Raw genomic sequence first — 21,789 nt, forward strand, 5'->3', positions numbered from 1 at the left:
GCAGTCTTGGATTCAAACGTTGGATCCACCGTTTACAAGCCATATGACCATGTGGTCACTTTCTTCACTCCTTTGTTCTTTAGTGTCCTCAGAGGTAGACTTGAGAAAATAATGCCAACCTTACTGGAGACATTATATGCATTAAAAACAGACTCCTGCCCTGGCTGGTTGGCTCAGTGGTAGAGCATCACATAGCATATAGATGTCCTAGGTTTGATTCCCGATCAGGGCACAAGGAAAAGCACCCATCTGCTTCTCCACCCCCCCCTTCTCTCTCTCCCACCCCCCACAGCCATGGCTCAATTTGTTTGAATGAGTTGGCCTCAGACATTGAGGATGGCTCCATGATCTCTGCCTCAGGTGCTAAAGAAATGGGTCGGTTGCTGAGCAATGGAGCAACGCCCCAGATGGGCAGAGCATCGCCTCCTAATGGATTTGCAGGGTGGATCCCAGTGGGGGCACATGTGGGAGTCTGTTTCTCTGCCTCCCCTCCTCTCACTAAAATAATAATAATAATAATAATAATAATAATAATAATAATAAAGGCTCCCAAACTTTCTCAGCTCATAGCACCCAGAGTCACTTAATTTTCACAGCTCCCCTAGGTCTGAAGAAACATCAACCCGATTCATTTATTTAGTAGTAAGGTCTAAATGACTTAATAAATAGTTGTATCCTAACAACTTAGCAAGCATTTGGAAAAGAAATGAAACCTATAAAGTTAAAAGTAGTTTGTATGGTATCTGACAGATATACCTGTTTCCCTTGACAACTAGAACTATCCCTCAGAGCCCCAGTAAAAGTTCTGTGACCCCACGACCCTCAGTGTACAGCTGGGGAACCACGGAAATAACGTGTGAGTACAGCTCTCGGAAAGCACAGAGGAGCCCCCCCCCCCCCCGAATGGCAGCTATTCCTGCTATCAATCAGAACATTCCCCTAGCATCTAAATTGGACCAAAAGAAGTGAATTGAAATTGATCCCATCCAGATTCATTGCTTCTCCCTAGTGTTAAATACTGGTCTGGAGGAGATGGAAGAAAATTGAAAAAGTGACCTCCTGGGTTAAACCTGCCTTTAAGAAAAAAGCACGTGTCTTGAACACTGTGAAAGAGTTACCGAGATGACCTTCCAGAGCGCGGCTTCAGCCGCCAAACTCATTAAGGACCCCTCGTTGGGCCCTGGCGGCAGCGACTGCATGCAGGAAAAGGCGGGCTAGATGAGGATCAGAAAGCATCCTCTCAACTGTCTAGAATTAAATGACAAGAGAAACTCCTGTCTCCCTTCCTCTCTTTCCAATAAGATTTGTTATCTCTTCTAAGAGGATCTCCGCTGCAGCCTCTATTCTCAGGCATTGCTTTGGGGGGTAGCTGTAAGAATACAGACAAAGAAGGGCAAGACAAGTTTCGTCTACTCTCTCTGCTCTGAAAGTGACGAGCGTGGAACTATCAGCCACCTGGTGTCATTTGTTCATTGGTTCCATTATGGATTTCATCTCTATGAAACACCTAGACTACACAACTAAGAGGGCTAGGCGTCACAGACAAACAGAAAAAGACCCCAAGAGCCAAAATTAATGACAGTCTGTGTCTTCAGGGAGCTTCCTACCGCTGCGCTGTCCAGCGGGGAAACAGAGGAGAATGCCCACAGTGACCCTGAGTTGACTCTCATGCGGCAATGTAGGTGCTATGGAGCCCCAGGGAAGGCTCTTTAAATCCATTACAGCAGAGATGAGGAGCAAAACAGAAAGTCAAGAGTGTCCTGGGAGTTATTTTGGGAAGAGGAGTTAGAAGTAAATAGAAGGATAATATTTATCCTTAAGCACTACTTTCCCTCCCTGCTCCTTGCCAACCCTCCCCCCCCCCCCCAAGAGCTCTCCTGGGAAAACTTTGAGAACCACCTGCTCATCTGGCTGCATCCACCTCACAGTGTTCCAGCCTGGGTCATGGGGGACTCTATCAGGTTGTCCTCTTGCTGGGGCCACAGCCACTGTCCCACTTGCATTAATACTCTGGTTGTCAGTGGAGCCATTTTAGACTACTCTGGTTCCCTCTCCTGTTCCTGTCTCAGTCACTCTTCGGGACTTCTGCCTCATCCTTTCATTTATTTGAACATTTCATTCATTCATTCATTCTTCAGCAGACTATTTATAGCCAATCTCTGACTTTTCCTAAAATCAACTCTGTGTTCTGCATTTCCTGCACATTATACATTGATCTCTGCCAAATGTGAATTTTCATCATGATTCTGATGGAAATTCTCACTTCCTCACTTCAGCATGTCTCCTATTGGATGGAGCTTTACCTGGATGGTAGCATGCATGTGTGTGTGTGTGAAGGAAGCATAGCCTCCCTTCATTCTCCCATTGAGGATGTTCATGGATGTTAACACTCCCATCAGAACTAGAACTAGAGACTGGAAAGAATCAGCAGATACCGTATTTCCCCATGTATAAGATGCTCCCATATATAAGACACACCTTAATTTTGGGGCCCAAAATTTGAAAAAAAGGCAAGTGCAAAAAAGTGGGAAATGCAAGTAAAAAAAATCTACAACTACTGTATAAGATGCACCCAGTTTTTAGACCACAAATGTTTCAAAATAGGATGTGTCTCATACATGGGAAATACGGTAAGTTCCTCTCACTTGTTCAGAGGTACAATTTCCAAACGCTCTATACTGCATTCTGTATGTCCGAACACCTGCTTCTTGAACTCTGTGGCCAGCTTCCTGATGCATCACCTGCCTCTGCTTCTCATCCCCCCTGTCTCAGTTATCTCCTCCCCTTATTCTTGCTACTCTGGAATTGTGCATTCCTCAAAAAAATAGCACATAAGCTTTGTTTCTAGACGACTGGCTAGAACAATCTCTGTTTTTCAATTTCTTCTACTGTAAAATAAGGGTGGACAGTAAGAGTACATACTTCATATAGTTGGTGTGCAGATTAAATGAGTTAATATTAAGCACTCTGAACAGTGCTGAGCACATGGTAAGCCCTATACAATTTTGGTTACTCAGCTCCTTCTCAAGCACTTAGCAAACCCTGAGACATAAAAGGTCATCCGTAAATGCTTTTCAAATGAATGAATGATGGATGGGCCCTACTTTAGTGGCACTTGGGAGATAGATGAGTTAATACAGAAAAGAACATCATGCCAAATATTAAATTTAAGTAAGCTGACTTCTCTTTTGTGTATTAGAGAGACCTAAACACCAGAGAATGCACCGAGAAAGTCATGCATAGGTTTCCATAGAACTTGCACATATGACCCCGTATGCAACCATCACTTATTCATTCAACAAATATTTATTCAGTGCTTAATGCTGAATGTGACGGGGAAATGCCATATGGTTACAAAAATGAACAAGACACAGCCCTGAGCTTGAGGAAATTGCAACATGCTAGGAGAGTAAGGGCAGAGGCAGGTAAGTGAACAGATGAGTACAGAGTTAATAGATCAGCACACGTACGGGGTGAAAACAATGCAGAGACATGCATGGGGCCACAAGGTCACGGAAGAGGGCCACTTTGTAAAGACCAGGGAGCATCAGATGTTTATCTCAGAGGGAACTACCTGGATGCAGACTTAAACAGTAAGTTGGTAGGGAATAGCTAGAAAAGTTGGGAGTGGGCAAAGGAGGTGGGTAGGCAAAACCATTCCAGGCACAGCTGCTTAAGCAAATCTCAGACACATAGTATACAGCACAGAACACACAGGGACTGCACAACAGGTTAGAGGTCACCGGAACACAAAATTCTGAGAAGAGAGTGATCAGGGATGATCAGTTGGCAGGAACCAAGTCAGAGAGGGCCTGTAGGCCACCTTAGATGGCCCCAAACTTATTCTGTAGGGCCATACGTTTCACTGGTGAGTTTTTGGCAGTATGTAATATAAATAGCTCTTTTTGCGCACATCTTCTTGGGTGCCTGGAGAAAAGAAGGAAGAACATGAGGTCAAGTCGGGGGGCGGGTAGCCAGGTGAGCAGCCGATCCTGGCGGTACAGTGAGGGGTCGAGTGCTGGCCCAAGAGAGCGGTGGGAAGCGTGAGACTCCATGGAAGAGGGGCCAGTCTGATAAATGTGGCAGTGGAGAAGGGATGCTCCATGCTGGTGCCCACCAGGGGCATCCTTCGGTTCCTGGCAAGCTCCCCCCACCCCAGCCCCACCCCCGAGGATCTGGACTCAAGCACCTCCCTTAAGCATTCCATGACTGAGTTCTACCAAGTGATCTTCCAAAACCTAGTCAGTCAGTCTGGTCCAAGTCCTAGGACTTCAATGCTGCAATCGGAGGTCCAGGTTCATGCTGAAATCTAAAATCCAGATCTAAGTAAATGGCTTCATTAAACATTATGTCATTTACAGTCAGTCACACTCCACTGCCAAGGGATCAAGACAACGAAAGTCAGAAATAAAAAGGGGCTACCCACAGGTAAATGGCAGATAACAGGCAGGACCAGGGTGAAAATCAGGTCCAAATTTTCTCTGTTGCCCCACCACACACACACACAGTTTTAACTTCCCAGTGGATTACCCATAGTCATTATCAAGTACATTCTTAGTATCTGGAGCCACAGAGGCACTTTGTTCCCGCCCCAACCCCCATTCCACAGGGCCTCAGATTACCAACTGGAACCTTAACTGTGTCCTACATTCCCTATCATTGGCCCTGGAAAGTTTAATTGCTAAATTGGTTGAAACTGCAAGAATGGGAGAGGTTTTGCGATAGCATCACCAGCTCTCTCCCTGGGCTTCAGTTCAAAGGAATCTCGGTTCAGGACTAGAGGAGAGAACAGCAGACTTAATGCCCTTGTAGGCTCTTCTCGCTCTCCCTCCTCAATCCTTGGTGCACAAGGGCACAGCAGGGGTTGCTGGGAAACGGAGTCTTTGATGATGTGCTCTCCCTGCTGTGAAGACTAATGACTTCAAAGAGGGCATCCTTCCATGCTAGGAGCTTTCTTGGAAAATCTGACTGCAGTGTAATTAAGCCAGAGACTTGAGTTTGAGCTAGCACTTCCAACAGCACCCTCCTCGGCCTGGGAGAAAGCACAAGTTGGGGCAGAGAGAGACAAAGCTTTTGAAGAGTGAAGACTGTCTTCAGGATAACTGCTTTGATGCTGACAGAGAGAAAGAGAAAAGTAGAAACCCAACCCAGCCAAAAAATAAATAATAATAACCTAGGCTGGCCAGGACTGCTGGTCGGCGGTCAAAATAGGAAGAGTTTAAATAATGGAAGCAGGATCTCTCTCCTGAAAAGCAACCCTGACAGGTATGACGATGCCTGATGTGGGGTTCCCTGATTCTTGGAGGAAGAGCCATCTAAACCCACTACCACCTGCTGTCACCAAGCACCTTCCACAAACTAGGACAATCTAGCTCTTCACGATTCTCAGTTACCTCTTAGTACAATCTTGGGAGGCAGGTATTGCTATCCCTAATTCACTGGGGTGGGGAGTTATGGTGCAGAGAGCTTAAGCGATTTGCCCAGGGGAAGTGGGAGGAGCTAGTAAGAGAGAGAGGCAGGATTTGGACTCAGGTAGTTCGCTTGCACAGTCTCAACCATTATGTTCCTTGTGTGTTTAAGCTTCCAATGAACTAACAAGACTGTTCTGAGGATTACATAGGGTGTCCGGAACAGAGGAAGTCCTCAATGGAAGTGATGTATCGTGAGTGGTATCAAGATGTGTCCTCTTTTTTGGTCCTACACAGATCTCTCTCTGTGTTAACTAAATACCTGCCCTGTTAGTCCATAATGCTTGAAGTCTCACCAGTAGCAACTATTCTGTTTTTATTGAGGACCTTCTATAGGTAAGACATTGTGTACTCAAGAAGGAGGCTCACAATGAAAGCCCCTGCTCCAAAAGTCTTAAGAGTCTACAAGGGTAAAGGTGAGTCTAGGGATAGAAATAACGCAAGGCACAATGTGGCTTTGGACAACAGAGAGAGTTACAGGCCTGAGGTGGCCCAAAGGGAGAAGAGATGGCTTCCCATTGGGTAATCAGGGAAGGCTTGATGGAGCAGCAGATGTTTGAGCCCTGACCTTGGATAATGGACAGAATTAATTAGGGGTCAGGCATTGGAGAGAGGGAACCGGAGGGAAGGAAATGTCCTGAGCAAACACGGGGAGAGGGCCAAGTACAAAGATAAGGGTGGTTAAGAGCAGGCAGTTCATTCAGGGCGGAAACCAATGCAGAGCCTTGAATGCTGGAGGGACTCCTCCCAAGAGGCTGCCAGGTGGTCATACTTGTCCTTACACTTCACACTGAGCACCTGGACATAGAGCCAGACTGCGGGGTTCATTCCATCTCCTCCCACCCCAGCTGTGTGCTCTCACGTGTGATTGGACCTGTCACGACTTCATCATCTGCACAATGTGAGGAAGGGCTGATGTGCATGAACATTCACAAAGCACTTACCAATAACGCCCGTCACACAGAAAGCACTCGGGAAATATTACCTATTGTTAGTTAAACAAGGTAACAGATATAAAGTACCTGAAAAAGCTCCTGACCCATAAACGGAGCCCCTGACACACTGATCTCCTCCCCGTGCTCCCATGGGGCACTCCAAAGCTCTCTCTAAATGTGCTTTACTGATGCCTGGAGCAGTTCATCCCTCTGGACTGAGCTCCACCTCTCCACAGGCATCTTCCAAGTACAAATGCTTCTAGGACCAAGGAGGAAAAACCCCTGAAGCAGCTGACAGTGGAGAGACGACCACACCAGCTCAGTCCCCCATAGCTAGAGAACCGAGAGCACAGGCTGGGCTGCAGGGCAATCTGCCCATCATGCCCACAGCCAGCTGTCCGACTGCACACTGCACACCAGAGGAGGAAGTGGGAGGGAGGGGCTTTCTCCACTCACCAAGCTGCTTGCCCCCAAAGTACGCTGCTTTCTTTGTCAGGTGGCACCGAGAGTCAAGCGCATGTGCTCCAGACAGATTGCCTAGGTTTAAATCCCAATTACGCCACTGACTATGGTGCAAACTTTGGGCAAGTCACCAAACCTCTCTGTGCCTCTCAGTTTTCTTATCTGTGAAAAGGAGATAGCTTCAAAGAACTGGGTAAGATTAACACAGAGAGAGGTCTTAGAAGTGTGCCAGGAACCATCAACTCTCAGTAAATATTAGCTATTGTTATCTTTTCTTTCACTTCTCGAGTGGGAACCTGTTGAAAGGCACATCATTAGAACTCCTGGATAAGTAACACTCTAACTGGCATAAAACTGCATGAGCTACTCTTCCCAAAAGTGGCCAGAGGTGACCTCTGAAAAGGGGTCACTATTCCCTTGACCCAGAAAACCCCACAAAAGCAAACAACTCAAGAGGTTCAAAATCAAACAAGCTAAGAGTGGCCACTTTAAGAACACTTAGGAAACTGCTCACGCCATCAAGGGTATGCACATCCAAAAAGCCACCAAGTATCTGAAGGAGGTCACTTGACAGAAGAAATGTGTGCCATTCTATCCGTCGTCATGGTGGTGGAGTTGGGAAGTATGCCCAGGCTAAATCATGGGGCTGGTCACAGGGTCGGTGTCCTAAAAAGAGTGCTGAATTTTTGCTGCGTATGCTTAAAAATGCAGAGAGTAGCGCTGCATTGAAGGTTTAGATGGAGGTTCTCTGTTTGCAGAGCGCATCTGGGTGAACAAAGCTCCCAAGATGCGACACAGAACTGACACAACCCCCGGGCAGATGGACCCATACATGAGCTCTCCTTGCCACGTGACCCTCACTGAACAAGAGTAGATTGTTCCGGAACCAGAAGGGGAGACTGCACAGAAGGAAAAGATGTCCCAGAAGAAACTAAAGAAACAAAAACTTATGCCCTGGAAGTAATTTCAGAATAAAATAAATGCTAATGAAAGTAAAAGCAGGAAAAAAAAACTGCACGAATGAAAGGAAAAGATGACCTAGGAGCCACATGGAAAATGTGGAGGCAATTTGTTAGCAGTTTTGAGCGCTTTATGGAACGATGATGGATCAATAACTAAAAAACAAGAATGCAAAGACATCTACAGAGAGCTAAAATAAAGTCACTGACAAGGAGGTGTCCCAAGCTAAGCTCATGACCATTTTGGATGGCATTCCTAGGTTGGCATTTTTTTTGGATTTTTCCGAAATGAGAAGTGGAGGGATGAGGAGACAGACAGACAGACTCCTGTATGCACCCAACCGGGATCAACTTGGCATGCCCACCAGGGGGCAGTGCTCTGCCCATCTGGGGCATTGCTCCACTGCAATTGGAGCCATTCTAGTGCCTGAGGCGGAGGCCATGGAGCCGCCCTCAGCACCCGGGCCAACTTCGCTCCAATGGAGCCTTGGCTGTGGGAGGGGAAGAGAGAAATAGAGACAAAGAAGGGGAAGGGTGGAGAAGCACATGGGCGCTTCTCCTGTGTGCCCTGGCCAGGAATCAAACCTGGGACTTCCACACTTCGGGCCGATGCTCTACCGCTGAGCCAACAGGCCAGGGCCTCTAGGTTGGCATTTCAAAGGGTGCCAACGGGACTTCATTCACTGGTTTACAAGATGTATTGAGTGCCCATTCTGACCCAGGCATTGACAAAATCTTCTACATGGACTAGAGAGAAATATGCACACTGGGCAAATCCCTGTGTAGTTAAACAATGAAACCAACAAGTTTCAAGTAACGAGTCAAGGTCAACCTGTAAGAAGGTCTCTGATGGGAGCAGGGCTTGATAGTATTTCCTTTAACAATTTCATCAGATACTTGGAGAAGGTCACTGAAGGTGAGTTAATTAAATTTGCAGACAACATAAAGTAGGAGGGATAGCTAATACTTAGGATAACAGAGTCAAGAGTCAAAGGATTTCAGTGGGCTATGAGCTAAAATTTTTAATAGGGTTTTTATATAAGACCTGAATTTAGGTTAAGATAATTGAATGCAATCTTGAATATACTTTCTTTTTGACAGCACTCCCTCTGACAAAGATCTTTAGTTGGCCATCACCATGACTCTTTTCTTAAAGGACCAAATACAAGCTGAGCTTAGAAGTCATTAATAGAAAATGCACAGTAAGAAACAGGCCTGACATATGTTATGCAGTGATTTGATCAGTCCTGGGCAACATCATCTGAGAGGTATAATGATAGACTAGGAAGATGAAGAGAACAATAGCATCTTTCTGAACACGTGCAGCCTAGAGAAAAGTTGATGGAGTTGGGCACACTCAGGAGAGGTTGGTGAAGAGATTGTTGTAATTACCTGGAACATGAACGTGGAGCTACCCCATACCTAGTGACCCTGTTTGTTCATAGTCACCCACCCACACTCAGCAGCAGATAGGCACATTTTTCTAATCCATACAAGACTACCATATAAAGTACCAGTCCTGAGCACAGAAGAAAATCAACACACTCTTTATTGTTCCAAAAGACAAAGCGGAGCATAGACGTGAACACTATAGGAAAACACACTTTGGCTCAGCCTAAAGAAGAGCTAAGATTCTGCATTACAACAACTGAGCAGCTGCCTTTTTGAGCCATCACGCCCCTGACACTAAGAACAGTGGTTGGAGAGCATCTGTTAAAAGGCTGTATGAGAGATTTTCACACCAAGTGTCAAGTTATGACTTTGAGGTGGGCTCCCAGCTCTGAGGGTATAGAATTGCCTGTGATTCAGCTAATATTCTTACCAACACCGGGGAGATGATTCACCACTCACAGCAGAAAGTCTACAGATCCAACCATCAGAAAACAGACGTATGTGGAAGCCCTGCCCGAAGATGGGCATGTTTCATTTATTGAACAAATACGGGTTGAGCACCTACTATATGCCAGGCAGTATGTTAGGGTATAACAATGCAATGATATAGAAGAGACATCATTTATGCCCTTGTGGAACTGACATGCTAGAAGTGGGTTATTCTAAACCCATCTTATCAAACTGAGGTTAAGTATCAATGGGGTACTTAGCGCCATCAGGTATTGAGTGCTTACACAGTTTACATAACACTATTGAATACAAGGTGTTTTATTTAGGGTTTCTTCACCTATGAAGTAGGTACTATTCTTATTTTTACTGATGAGGAAATTGAAGTAGCCAAAACCACAGTGCTTTTAAGTAGAAGATATGAGACCGTGTAAGATTGAGCTCAAGTCTGCCTGACAACAACTCTCCGTTCTTCCCATCACGCAGATGGAAATGTGAGCAGGTGGACACTCATCCTCTAGGAAGTGAGGTGTCCGCAGCCTCCTGGCTAGCTGAAATGGTCTGACCAAGGCTATGAGGTGAAGTCTGGTGAATGACATTCAGAAAAACCTCTGACTGCGCCCCAGACTACCTCCTCCTGAGGCCAACAGCTTGAGCAACACAGATAAGCCCCATCCTTCGTATGTGACAATGTCCATCCTGACCCACGAGACTGGGCTCTGAAATATTTTTTTTGTTTTGTTTTGTTTTGTTTTTCTTGTAAAGCTGATTTAATGGGCTCTGAAATCTTTGCTGATAGCAAGGACCCGCCTAGGTGTTTTATTCTCACACTTGTGTGCCAGGAAATAGGCAAATCGGTCCTGCGCAGGGTCCACAGGCAGGCTGGGCCATGCCCTCTTCTACTACGGGCCTCTGTACCTTGAACCATTATTTCATGCTAGCCCCAGCCCAGAGCTACTCAGTAACAGATGCCTGTGCCCACAGACATCACCAGCCTGGGGCACCCAGGATGTGTCTGAGTGCTTCTTTTTTTTTTTTTTTTTTACCTGGACTACGCAGCAGCCAATGAATGGTACTATGGTCAGAACCTCCAGCTAGGTCCCTCCAGTGACTCGCCCCTTTCCCTAGGACTTGTCATCATTCTGAAAGAGATGCTTAGCCACACGCTGCCTACCTGTCACTGCTTTAACCCAGGCAACCACTCCCAGGTCCTCTGCCCACAGAGCCTCACGGCTGAGCTGAAGCTTTTCTCCTGCTGTCATTGTGAGACTCAGGGCCCTGGAGGAGGTTTGGCAAGAGAAAATTTTCTTTAGGGACTAAAATCCCCTTTTTTCGCCTCTAAAACTCTCAACATTGCCAGAATTAAATAGAGTTACCTGTGAAATAAGGACAACAGCTTCTACTCTGTAGTGTTGACATGAGAATTACACTGGCTGGTCCATGGAAAGGATTTAGCTAGAGGGTCAGCTGTTATTGTTACTAATGTCAACGTCACTATTGTTGCTGCTGCACCCACAAGGCCGAGTGTGTGGCTCAGAGCCAGGCACGCTGAGGACCAGGGTCACTGGTGTTAACTCAGCTTCAAGGAGGCTTCCCCTGATGTGCGGGATGTTCCCACTTGTCACCAGCCCATAACGATGACCACTCACTTAAAGTCATCTTTCTCGTGTGCTTACAAACAAGGGGTCCCAGCCATACTTCAGGATGGGAGGCAATCCATGCTGAGAACTGTGGTCTGGGCGGCCCTGTGGGGGTCCTCCCTCTCCCTGGCTGATTGGGCTACAGTGACACCGAGCAGCTCTGAGCGGCTGTTCGGGGCCTCCTTCTCCAACCCTGCACGACAGAAACCTGGGCACCCCCCCCCCCCTACATCCCAGGGTCCTGGATCCAAAGGCCAATCTCAACTGGAAAGCCTGGGCTGGGCTCTATCTCCTCACACCAATGATGCTATTCTCAGTGTGGAAAACCTTGTGGGAAGGTTTATAAACTTGGTGGAAGGAGACTATGAGGGAAGGAGAAAACATTTCTATTGTTGAGCTACATCACGCTTGAATGGAAAAAGCCTAGGTTTTGGTCCGTTCTCCACTATGTGACTCTGGTCAACTTACTACTGAGCCTCAAATATTAAGAGGCACCTTTCCCATTAGATATATACAGATATACATATGTAGAGAAACGTGCATCTATATGGTAAAGCAAGAGATATAACATGATACCATTCTTGTTTAAAAATATTATACCTAAACAAACAAAAGTTCCAAATAACTTCTCCCCAGGGCGTGACACTTCTGGGGGGAGGGTGTTAGATTTTCTTCCCTTTACTGCGGTCTTTCCCCCTTTATATTCTTTATCAATTACACACATTGCTTTTACAAAAAGAAAAAGGATAAAGTAAAAAAAAAAAACCACACACACAAAAAATGTGCAGTGATAAGACGTTTGCTCTCCAATTTCTGAAATTATATAAAGTTAAAATTAGGAGAAGATAATTATAGTATGAACATTTGAACAAGAATCCAAAATGCTTGTCTAGGACGAGTAAGCCCAGAGATGGCTCTCGCAGAAGTTGTGTTCACAGAGATGGCGGCTGGCACAAACACTACTCACTGCTCACCTCTTCACCAGTTGGTAGGATTTTTACCGAGACTAGTGATGATAGGAAGAAAAATAGCACTGAGCCCGGCATCACATGCTTAATAAATGGCAGCTATTAATCTGCATTATATAAGGGACCTCTCAGAGTCTTCAGTGACACTGACATTCTGCTGCATTTCTATTATGCTGACTTTGAGGGTCACTGCTTCGTGTCCACTCAGCCCTTTGTTATATGCACTCACAGCTATGCTCATATCAGAGGATTTTTACCGAAATGCCAGACCCTGAACTACTTTCTTCTTTCCTCCAAAATCAGGTTACTATAAGGGGCGGGGGGGGGGGGGTAAGTTAGACCTTAAGAATATCTTCCCCATGGAACAAGTTTTGAGAAAGACAATGTACCATACAGATACCTTCAAAACTTCCTTCTTTATCTCCCTCCCCCCCAGCCCCCTTGCCGAGTTGCGTGAGCATAACAGAATACCTGCCCGTTATGAAATTATGAAAGTGAACAGCAATACAGACAGGATGGACGGAGGTGGTGGGAAGCAGAGCTTTGGACACACAGAAAAAGAAAATGGGCAGGCAGCCGCCGAAAGGGTAATGGTGGCGTCCTCTGAGCACGGGATAATGAATGGATTTTTGTTCTATTTATTTTAAAGAAGAAGAAAAAAAAAGATAAATAGCCAAGCTTCGCAAAGCCAGGGGAAGTGACAGAACTCTCAGACCTAGTATTTTTAGACCGAAACCCAAGAAAGCTGATGGTCCAGAAAGCATTCCTAGTGGAAAAGACCCAGGCATTCGGTAGAATATAGAAATTCAGGACACTATCTGGAAAGCATGGGCAAGATGTAAAACATTCATTTCTATAAAATTGAAACAATTTATCTTCCGTTCTTGAGCAGATGGGAGGGTAAATTGAGGTTGATTTTTTTTTTCACCCCGGTGGTCATGCCGCAGGAACTCGGAGTGTTCCTGCCTCTGGCACTGTTTGAAATGATGTCTCCTGGTGCCGTGGCTGGCCTCATCAGAGAACACTGTGGTGGCTGTACCCTCCTCTGGGGGTGGGGAGGACAGCCAGGGGGCTGAGGTTCTGTTTGTCATGGGGGGGAGGATGTGCCCCCTCAGTCCCAGGGGCGGGGACCTCTCATCTACAGTGGATCACTGATGTCCGTAGTGTTATGTGCTCTTCACAATGTGCTCTCTTTGACATCTGAATCTACCCAACAGAGTTCTCTCCACAACCCACCTGTCACTATAAACCCTGGCCGTCAGCTATGTGATCTTGAACAAGTGTCTTCACCTCTCTGGCCCTCCATTTCCCAATCAACAATATGCAGGGATCCTTTAGGATGTACTCAGCCATTAGTCGACCATCCTTTTACCAGGATGGTCCTCTGGTAAGAGATGCCCTCCCGAGGGGCCTGGAGACTCCGCACCTTTCTTAGGATGGGTTCTGACGTCTGGCTGTGCTTCAGAACCACTGGGAGGACCTTGTCAATTGCACAGATTCTCGGTCCTCTCCCAAACCCATGAAATTAAAATCTAGGGTGGTAGAGCGGAGACCAGTATTTTAAGTGAGCTCCCCAAATGTGAGTTCTTAAGTATCCGCTCATGAATGGGGGCATTAGGGAGTCACATTTACTAGGGCACATTTTGCCCATGTCAACCTGAGTTAACCAGGAAGGTGAACAGGGAGCAAAGGGCATTGCCAAAAATGACACAGCCAGGGTCAGCACTGGCTCATTACGTGTCTTTGTGCAAATTAGAAAAAGGCGCCCATCTGGACAGATGCAGCTGTTCTCAGAGTTTTCCCGTGGTGAGCGCGAGCTAGGTTCCAGCCCTCATGTCTTTCCCGGCCAGGTGTCTGTCATGTACAAAGCGTGGCTCTGTGTCCAGCTGACTGGCCGCACACTTTTTTGTGAAAATGGGTCAAGTTAAACATGTTTGCACTAGAGCAAAAGCTAAGAATGAGGTGTGGAGTTTCCCAAGCCAACTGGGTGACCTGATGCTCTTAGGCACCGCTGAGGTCCAGGGAGGTGAAGATCCACATCCCACCCCATTCCTGCCGGCTCACCCAGGGAGGGGGCAGTACTTTAGCTGGAATCAGGTTACATGGGGGGGGGGGGCTTTTGGAGAGAGTTGGAACTGGGAACTTTAGGTTGAATTCTCAGAGCTTTCTTCATTTGGTTTGATGTTGAAATTGATGGGATAAAATAAAGTCACACTTCCATTAACTCTTGGGGAAAGAGAAAGAGATGGATGTAAAAAAAAGGGGGGGGGGAGAAGAATGAAAATAAAAGAGTCATATAAACGCACTGGAAACCCTTGTTAGGAGTCAGTGACTAAGTTAGGAATAATCAGAAAAAGTGACAAACACACACGCACGCACACACGCACACACACACACACACACAGAGAAACAAGAGAAAAGGAGACTAAAAAGAGCTAATGGGAAGACAATCCCATTTGTACAGGGCCTGGCCATGCCCAGAGCTGGCCACAGTGAGGTCTGGCTGCAGGGCGGGGGCAGGGGGGGCATCCAGATATAAACAGGCAACCGTAGGCTGGGCAGCCACAGGCCAGTCAGCAAATCTCGTCTGAGGGGCTGCAGGAAGGTGGACAGCGTCGATGACATATACATGCGGGCAGGGAAATAAAAGCCAGACGATTAGCTAGAAATGGGCAAAGGACAGTCAGGAAATGTCATATGTCACACAGAACTGTCTGACTCCATCTGAGTCACTTCTGAAAAGACTTGGGGCAGGTCACAGAAGGCCAAACACCACCCAGGACAAGGCTTGGCATCAGCTGCAGCTCAACATGCGCATCACCATCCTACAACGGTTCAGCACTGTGATTGAAGTCCCTGTTCATTTGTAGGGTTTTGGAGAAGTGAGGATGGGTTTTGGATCATTTTGAGTAATCAGCGGAAATGGATCTCTGCTCAATGCTCAGGGCCCGGAGGCAAAGGTGTCCTGCCCACGGGCACTGGTCACTGTTCTGTGAGCGGTCTCTAGGGAGATGCCAGGATGCCATCATTCAGGCAGGCTCGAGTAGACTTGCCTCCTGTCAGGCATGCACTTTGAGCCAGACAGAGAGGCTGAGGCCAGTCATGACAGACACCATCCCCAATTCCTGGGTAGAAGAGAAACTGAATTCTACAGCACGGGACATCTGCTCCTTACACAGAGCCGCAGTCCCTATGCACCCACTCCTGGGAGGGCAAGCGGCAGGGAGGAGCTGCAGAAACAGGACGGAACCATAAGCCCCTGGGACACTGGAGAAGGTGTATTAAGGCAGCATGGGTTGTGCATGAGCATATGCATGTGCACACGTGTGTGCAACACATGGGTTTTCATGCATGTGCACTAATCTGGAGACATCATGCTAGGTGTCTTGCCTCCCGAGCAGGCGACATAAGGACCCAGGGTGCCCCAATGGGCAGTCCATTCCCGACCACAGCTTCTAACACCCGGGAGAAGTCCTTGCTCATGTCCACAGCAGGTCCCTCCGCGTCTTGTGAATTATCACTATCCCCATCCTTCAGCACAGAAACCAAGTGACATGTGATAGGTCTCTGGTGGGGAATCTCCGTGGAGTTGTCCTCTGCATCTGAGATGCCAGAATAGGAAATCAGACTCTTATTTACCGGGGATCTTCACATGCATGAATGTAATCTAATACTGGTGGTCTGGAAAATGTATCTACAGGCCCTTGGGTATACTTTTAATTTAACAAAAAACCACTATTATAGCCTTTCTTAATATTCCTCCAAAGTAGCTAAATAAATTTGTTTTCCCTCCTCTAATATTTTCATGTAAATCAATCTCCCTTGCCTCCTCAACCCTCATTTATTGTTTTCATTCCTCAGCTGTGAAAAATTTTCAATGTGCCCTTGTTGCCCTAGCAAACAACTATCAAATGGACCTAACAGCCCCTGGCTGCCTAGGCAGCCCCGGGGAGAGGTTAATCAGTGAATTCACATGGGTTAGACTGAAGACATGGCAAAGCCCAGGGGGGGTTGGCCCCTTTCATCCTGGGTTCTCTGTCAGGCTAGAGTCCCCGGGTTGCTGTGGCAGGGAATAATTTTGTTGCCAACCTCAAAGACCAAGGATGCAACCTCAAACATCCCATGTTCTTTTAATAACTCGTTCTAATAACTCATTTAGGAATCTGTCATCCATGACTTTGTTAAATCTTTCTGAAGCTATTTTTCCTTTTAGGAAATAGAACCTTCTTGTGTAAAGAGTTCAATGACTTGACAAACTGCAACCTGGATCCTGTCACCTGGGTGAGCCAAAGTGCCTGGCTTTCCCACCCAGACCCACACATGAACGTCTCAACGGTGGCCCTTCCTGGCAGAACCAGAATCGGCAAAGAGTGGGTGCAACCCCCCTTGATTCGCACGCCTTGTATGTAGGTCCCTGGTTTTCTGTCGTTGTTTGCTGTTTGGTCTTGAAAACTTTTCTCTATGGGGTCATTTCTAGAGTAGGCTTTACTTCCAGAATCCTGATCAATAAAATTTTAGGAAGTCTCAAGAGGTTTTATGTGTGTTTGTTGGGGGGGTGTTTTGTTTTGTTTTGTTTAGAATTATTTTAGATTATTTTGAAGGGTTCAGAAATATAATGTGTAGTAAGGGACTATCCCACCAAATATACAGACTGCTTGGAAATTCTCCCTCCTGCTAACAATTCTAGAGCCATATACATGGGGATTTTTTTGTGCAAGAGGAAGAGCCTGTCGAGATGGAGTCCTTTGCCAGCCTTGTCAGCCCCTTCTACACCCCAGTTACACTGGGCTATTTATTTGCTGTTCCTGGAAACACCATGCTGCTTCTGCCTGTCTCCATGCCCTGGCATGGCCCAGGCCCTCTGCTTAGCATTCCCTTTGTTACCTATTAAGTAGAAGAGGGGAAATTCTACCTTCTCCATGAAGCCCTAGTCCAGATTCTCTGACGTCACGTTAAGTCACCTCTTAGACTGTAACCCCACAGACCTCTGCTCACACCTGTAATAGTTCTTAGAATTTACTGTAACTTTTTTTTTTTGCTATGTGCCCATTCACCTATCTAGATATCAGTTCTTTCAGAGCACATACCACATCTTTCCTCTGACCGTTATTAACCTAGCTCATCCACAGCCACAATGAGCATGCATTAAAAGCACGAATGAGCGAGAGAATAAACGGCATGTACCGGTACAAGGATTTCTACAAACAAACCAATGTGTGTGCGCAGGTATGCACACATACATGCACACACAGGCACACACAGCCCCACACACACGTCCAGGTAAACCAGAGCCCGAGGCCAGGGCTGGATAGCATTGTCACTCCTCTGCCTCCCAGAATCGTCCATGTGTAATTTTTTTGTATTAATGTCCTTGATCAATTTTCTTCCTTGTCTGAAAGTCATGAATGCTCATGACTACTTTTCTCCTGGTATAGTCACCTAGACTTCCCACAAGGGAACTTGCTTGAACTCTTCCTGGCCCACGATTTGCCTGTTCTGCTGCAGAAGAACGTTCGGCCATTTTAACGTGCACAATACGAGAAGACGAGGGGAGAGACATAAATGCTCACACAGGCCGCTTCCCCTCCGCCTCCTGGCACATTAAATAAAACATTCAGGAAAATGAGGACTGCCATTGATTTTTCCATAATATCCCAATACGTATCGCTCGTTGGCAATCTGTCAGACCATTATCAATTCAAGCGACAGTCTTCATGTTCAAATCAATTCAGATTAATTTTGTAAGAATCATTTTAGGAAGCGTGGCATCAGAGCCCTGCTTTAAATAAAGACGTATGACATCTCCCACTTTTCATTCATCTTGTCATTTTTAGGAGGAAAATGCCGTCATTTGTCTGGCACTGTTGTTTTTTTTTTTATACACATATAAACTCATGCTGCTTATTGCTCCCAGTTCCATTATTCTTAAGATAGTCACTCCTTTCCCCATCCTAACAGTTGCTCCATTATTTTATTAGTGTCCGCAGTGAGGCCTTGTAGACAGTGATGATCAGAGAATAATGGAAATTAGAGATAGAAGGGACAGATTCGGTCTCCTTGTCTGTTTCCTGGGGCTAATGTTCCTGTCAGTCAGTCTCGGTGCGTTCTCCAGCCTTACTTTAAACGACACCAATGTGGGGGCCTCCACCATGTCCCTGGAGGCTCTTGTCTACATCCTAAGACTGTCTCTACAGGCAGCCAGAGGGAATGACGAAGCCTGTGCAATTACTAAGTGAAGTCAGGCCCATCCTCACATGATCTGTCTACAAGGCAAGGGGGTGCGGAAGCTTGAGCCATTAGCCACCAAATCCAAACACTGCGCAGAGCCAGCAGTGGCCCATTCAGGACAAAAAAAAGAAAAATGACCCCTTGCCATTGTTTTCTTCAGCAGCAAGTTGGCAGGCTAAGAGATAGAGAGCTGGTTATCCATCACCCTTTACAATCTTCTACTCAGTAGGAATCATCGCCAACTGGGATTCCCAGCCATCACCTGAGCAAAACCCCTGGCTTTCCAGAAACACTACAAACATTTCAGGGGCCAGAGACTCTCTTTATTAAAACCCTAATTGACACCTGTTAGCTAAATCCTCTGCCCTTCCTGCCAATCTCCTCACAACAGGCCACCTCATAGGTATTCACCCTCCTACGAACATCTTCCTTTACATTTCGTGGACTGCCTCTCTGATAAAATCTCAGATTCAATGAAAACAGAGCCATCCTTCATATTTAATGAATGAGAAATTTCATGGCATTCTGACTTCCGCAAGTGTTCTGACCTGTGACTCAGATTTCCTTTCTCTACCTCCATTCTCTCGTCCTTATCCCTCAACCTCAACCCGTTCCAGAACATTTGCCCTCTGCTACTGTCTCCGGGCATCTATCATGCCTTGACTTAGTCATCAGCTGGCCAAGTTCTCCGAGCTGAGTTCTAGCCCTTCACCATAAATCACTCCCTTGGGCTCCTCAATCATTTTTATTGCTCTTCTCCAAACTCTCACCCATTTGTCTCCATATTTATTGCTCAGAGAGTCCAGAACTACATCCACTATTCCAGGCTTGGCCTCATCAGAATCACACAGAGGGGGCCGAGTCCTCCAAGGTGGGGTGTGAAATGACCGGGCCTTTCCCCCATAACCTTGTCAGGCTGCAAACACATTTCCAATCTGGCTCCAAGCAATCACTCCGAGACAGCCTTTGCCTTGATTTCTTTCTAGCTTTCCCTGTTCCATTGATCGCTATTATTAGTTAGTGTTCATTGATCCCCTCTTCCTTCTGTTCTCCTCCACACCCCAGCCAGCAGAGAACACGCTCTTGGCACCCAACACAAAGCAGGAAGCTGCTTATCAAAAGCCTTAGAAGGTGGACAGAGGTTGCACTACAGTGTGAATGTACGTAATGCCACTGAATTGTGCACTTATATGGTTATGATTGATAGTGTGCATATTTTTACAATAAAAATTCATAAAAAGAAGCAATCAACAAGGTAAACCTTTTTATCCCAGTAACCTGTGCTTGGGAGAAAGCAAGGTCTCAGAGACTCGGGAATTGAGGATCGGGCGAAAACACTCTTACTCGGCACCGAGGACGCCCATCAGCCCGGAGAGAGCCCCATGGGAGCCTGTGTGGCTCCACGTGCCTCCAACAAACTCAGCAGCCAGTTCTGCCCGTGGGGTCCTCGTGGCTGGCAGTGATGTGGCCAGGAACAAAGGGACAGCTTGGTTTTCAGATTCCAGCAGGAGGGCTGCAAGTCAGAGGCATCATCTCTGAGCTCAGCGGTGGTGGGGACGTCACAGGATGGTCTGAACAGGGAGACGCACCCCACATTTTTGCCCATGCACAGCTCTGAAGATAACCGCCCTTTGGCTCCATTCCCCGACATGCGGTGTCTCCGCGTCAGGCCTGTGTGACGGAGTGCTGACCCTCCCTGGGAGCTGGCTAACCGCCGTCCCCTCACTTACCCCTGGTTTGTCCCCCATTCATTCCGAATGCAAAGGTGCTTGTGCACTGGATCCTTCATGTAGCCTTCGTAGCAGAGGCATTCCCCTTTGAGGCCAGCAGGGAGGGAGGGAAAGAAACATAAAGGGGTTGATTAACATGTCTGCACTGGGGAGAACGAATACGAAGCAATCAAACTGGGACTCTAACTGTAACACATTCCCGTCTCCACCGCCCCCGTGAACGGACACAGCAGCTCACCCTCCATGTGCCACGACGTGACAACGCTCACTACCGGAGAAAGCTCACCTTTACCAAATGCCTTTGACACGGCTCTGTCAGCATAAAGGCCAAGCGATTTTGGAGCATAGGGACGTTTCCATCTCCATTTCCTCACTGCCCAGTATACGGCCAGGCACATTTGGAGCGATCAATGAATGTTTAAAGACTGCCTAAGTGAGTTATTTCATCAAGTATTTCTAAGAATCTTAAAAGGCAGGTATTATTATTGGCTCTGCCGTGTCAACGGGCGAAACTGAGGCTCAGGACATTAAGGGACCTGGAGATGGCTTGTCAATGGCAGAGTTCATCCTTCTGTCTGTCTGTCTGACTACAGACCTTTGCCTCCCATCATGCCGTGCTGCTAGCCCGGCATGGTTAAAATGGTTTAAATGGCATGGTTTAAATGGTTAAAATGGTAAGCAGAACAACTGCTATTACAGGAGGCCACTGATACTAATGACGGTTTTATAAAAACTCTGGGTTTTAAATTTTTAAGTGAAAAAAAAAAGCTAATCATGTTGGCTGGTAAACAGAAAGGTCACCCACAAGTCTACATTTGTTTAGGAGATTACGAGGCTTCATTATCATTAGGTACTCCATTAGTATACCAAGAGGTCTATGACCCCTCTGACGCTGTATGTAAACCTGTGAATGTGTGTGTGTGTGTGTGTGTGTGTGTAAGAGAGTGTGTGCATCTTCCCACAGAAGGTCTGCGTAACATTCATCTGACTTACAAGTAAACCCACGAGCTCCACAAGATGAGGAATCATCGCTCTACTTAATCCTGACGTGGAGGAAACTGCTGCGGTTCCCTCATATAAATAATTCCTCATCCAACGCTAGGTATCCCTGCCCTCCTGAGACCAGCTCCACGAAAGCCCTCGTGTTAACTGTCTTTACAGGCTGGTAGTTTCACTTGCAGGGTGTGATATCCTGAAATGTGTAACTAACAAAGGTGCCCTGTCCTAAGGAGACAAGGGGCATACAAGTTTATCTCCCTAGCAAGACAGGCTGAACAAGGATATTAATAGAACAATAGCATTGAATGCTGTATTCTTTTTTCTAAGACAAAAAGCAATACAAAGAAAGCATTGCCGAGGAAAGGGGTTGAGTAGCCTCTGAGCAGGGCGTTTATAGGATTTGAGCTCAACCATTCATTCATTCACAGTTAATCTATTAGCCACTGTCCATCAGGGCCTCGTTACAAGATGACACACCTAGTCTTCCCCCACACCTGCTCAAGAGGCCAAGGGGTGGAGTGAAAATGAGTAACTTCTCAGTTTGGGGGTGATCTACAGAGA

The 21,789-nt window shown here is 46.6% G+C and overlaps 1 protein-coding gene and 1 non-coding gene across 7 annotated transcripts in view; both read right to left on the reverse strand.

The window, feature by feature from the left end:
• ASTN1 (astrotactin 1) overlaps positions 1-21,789 on the reverse strand; it is a 292,150-nt gene that overhangs the window by 122,026 nt on the left and 148,335 nt on the right. For all 6 annotated transcript variants that reach the window (XR_010729358.1, XM_066261216.1, XM_066261215.1 and 3 more), the window contains exon 8: positions 20,230-20,314. Coding sequence is in view for 5 of the 6 variants with exons in the window: in XM_066261216.1 (XP_066117313.1) it covers positions 20,230-20,314 (85 nt within the window). In the remaining variant the exon portion in view is untranslated. The remainder of the gene's footprint in view (positions 1-20,229; positions 20,315-21,789) is intronic.
• TRNAF-GAA (transfer RNA phenylalanine (anticodon GAA)) lies at positions 8,389-8,464 on the reverse strand. The gene has a single exon. It is a non-coding gene; the product is annotated as a tRNA-Phe (tRNA).

The sequence above is a fragment of the Saccopteryx bilineata genome, chromosome 2 (assembly GCF_036850765.1).
Source record: "Saccopteryx bilineata isolate mSacBil1 chromosome 2, mSacBil1_pri_phased_curated, whole genome shotgun sequence".
Lineage (NCBI taxonomy): Eukaryota > Metazoa > Chordata > Mammalia > Chiroptera > Emballonuridae > Saccopteryx > Saccopteryx bilineata.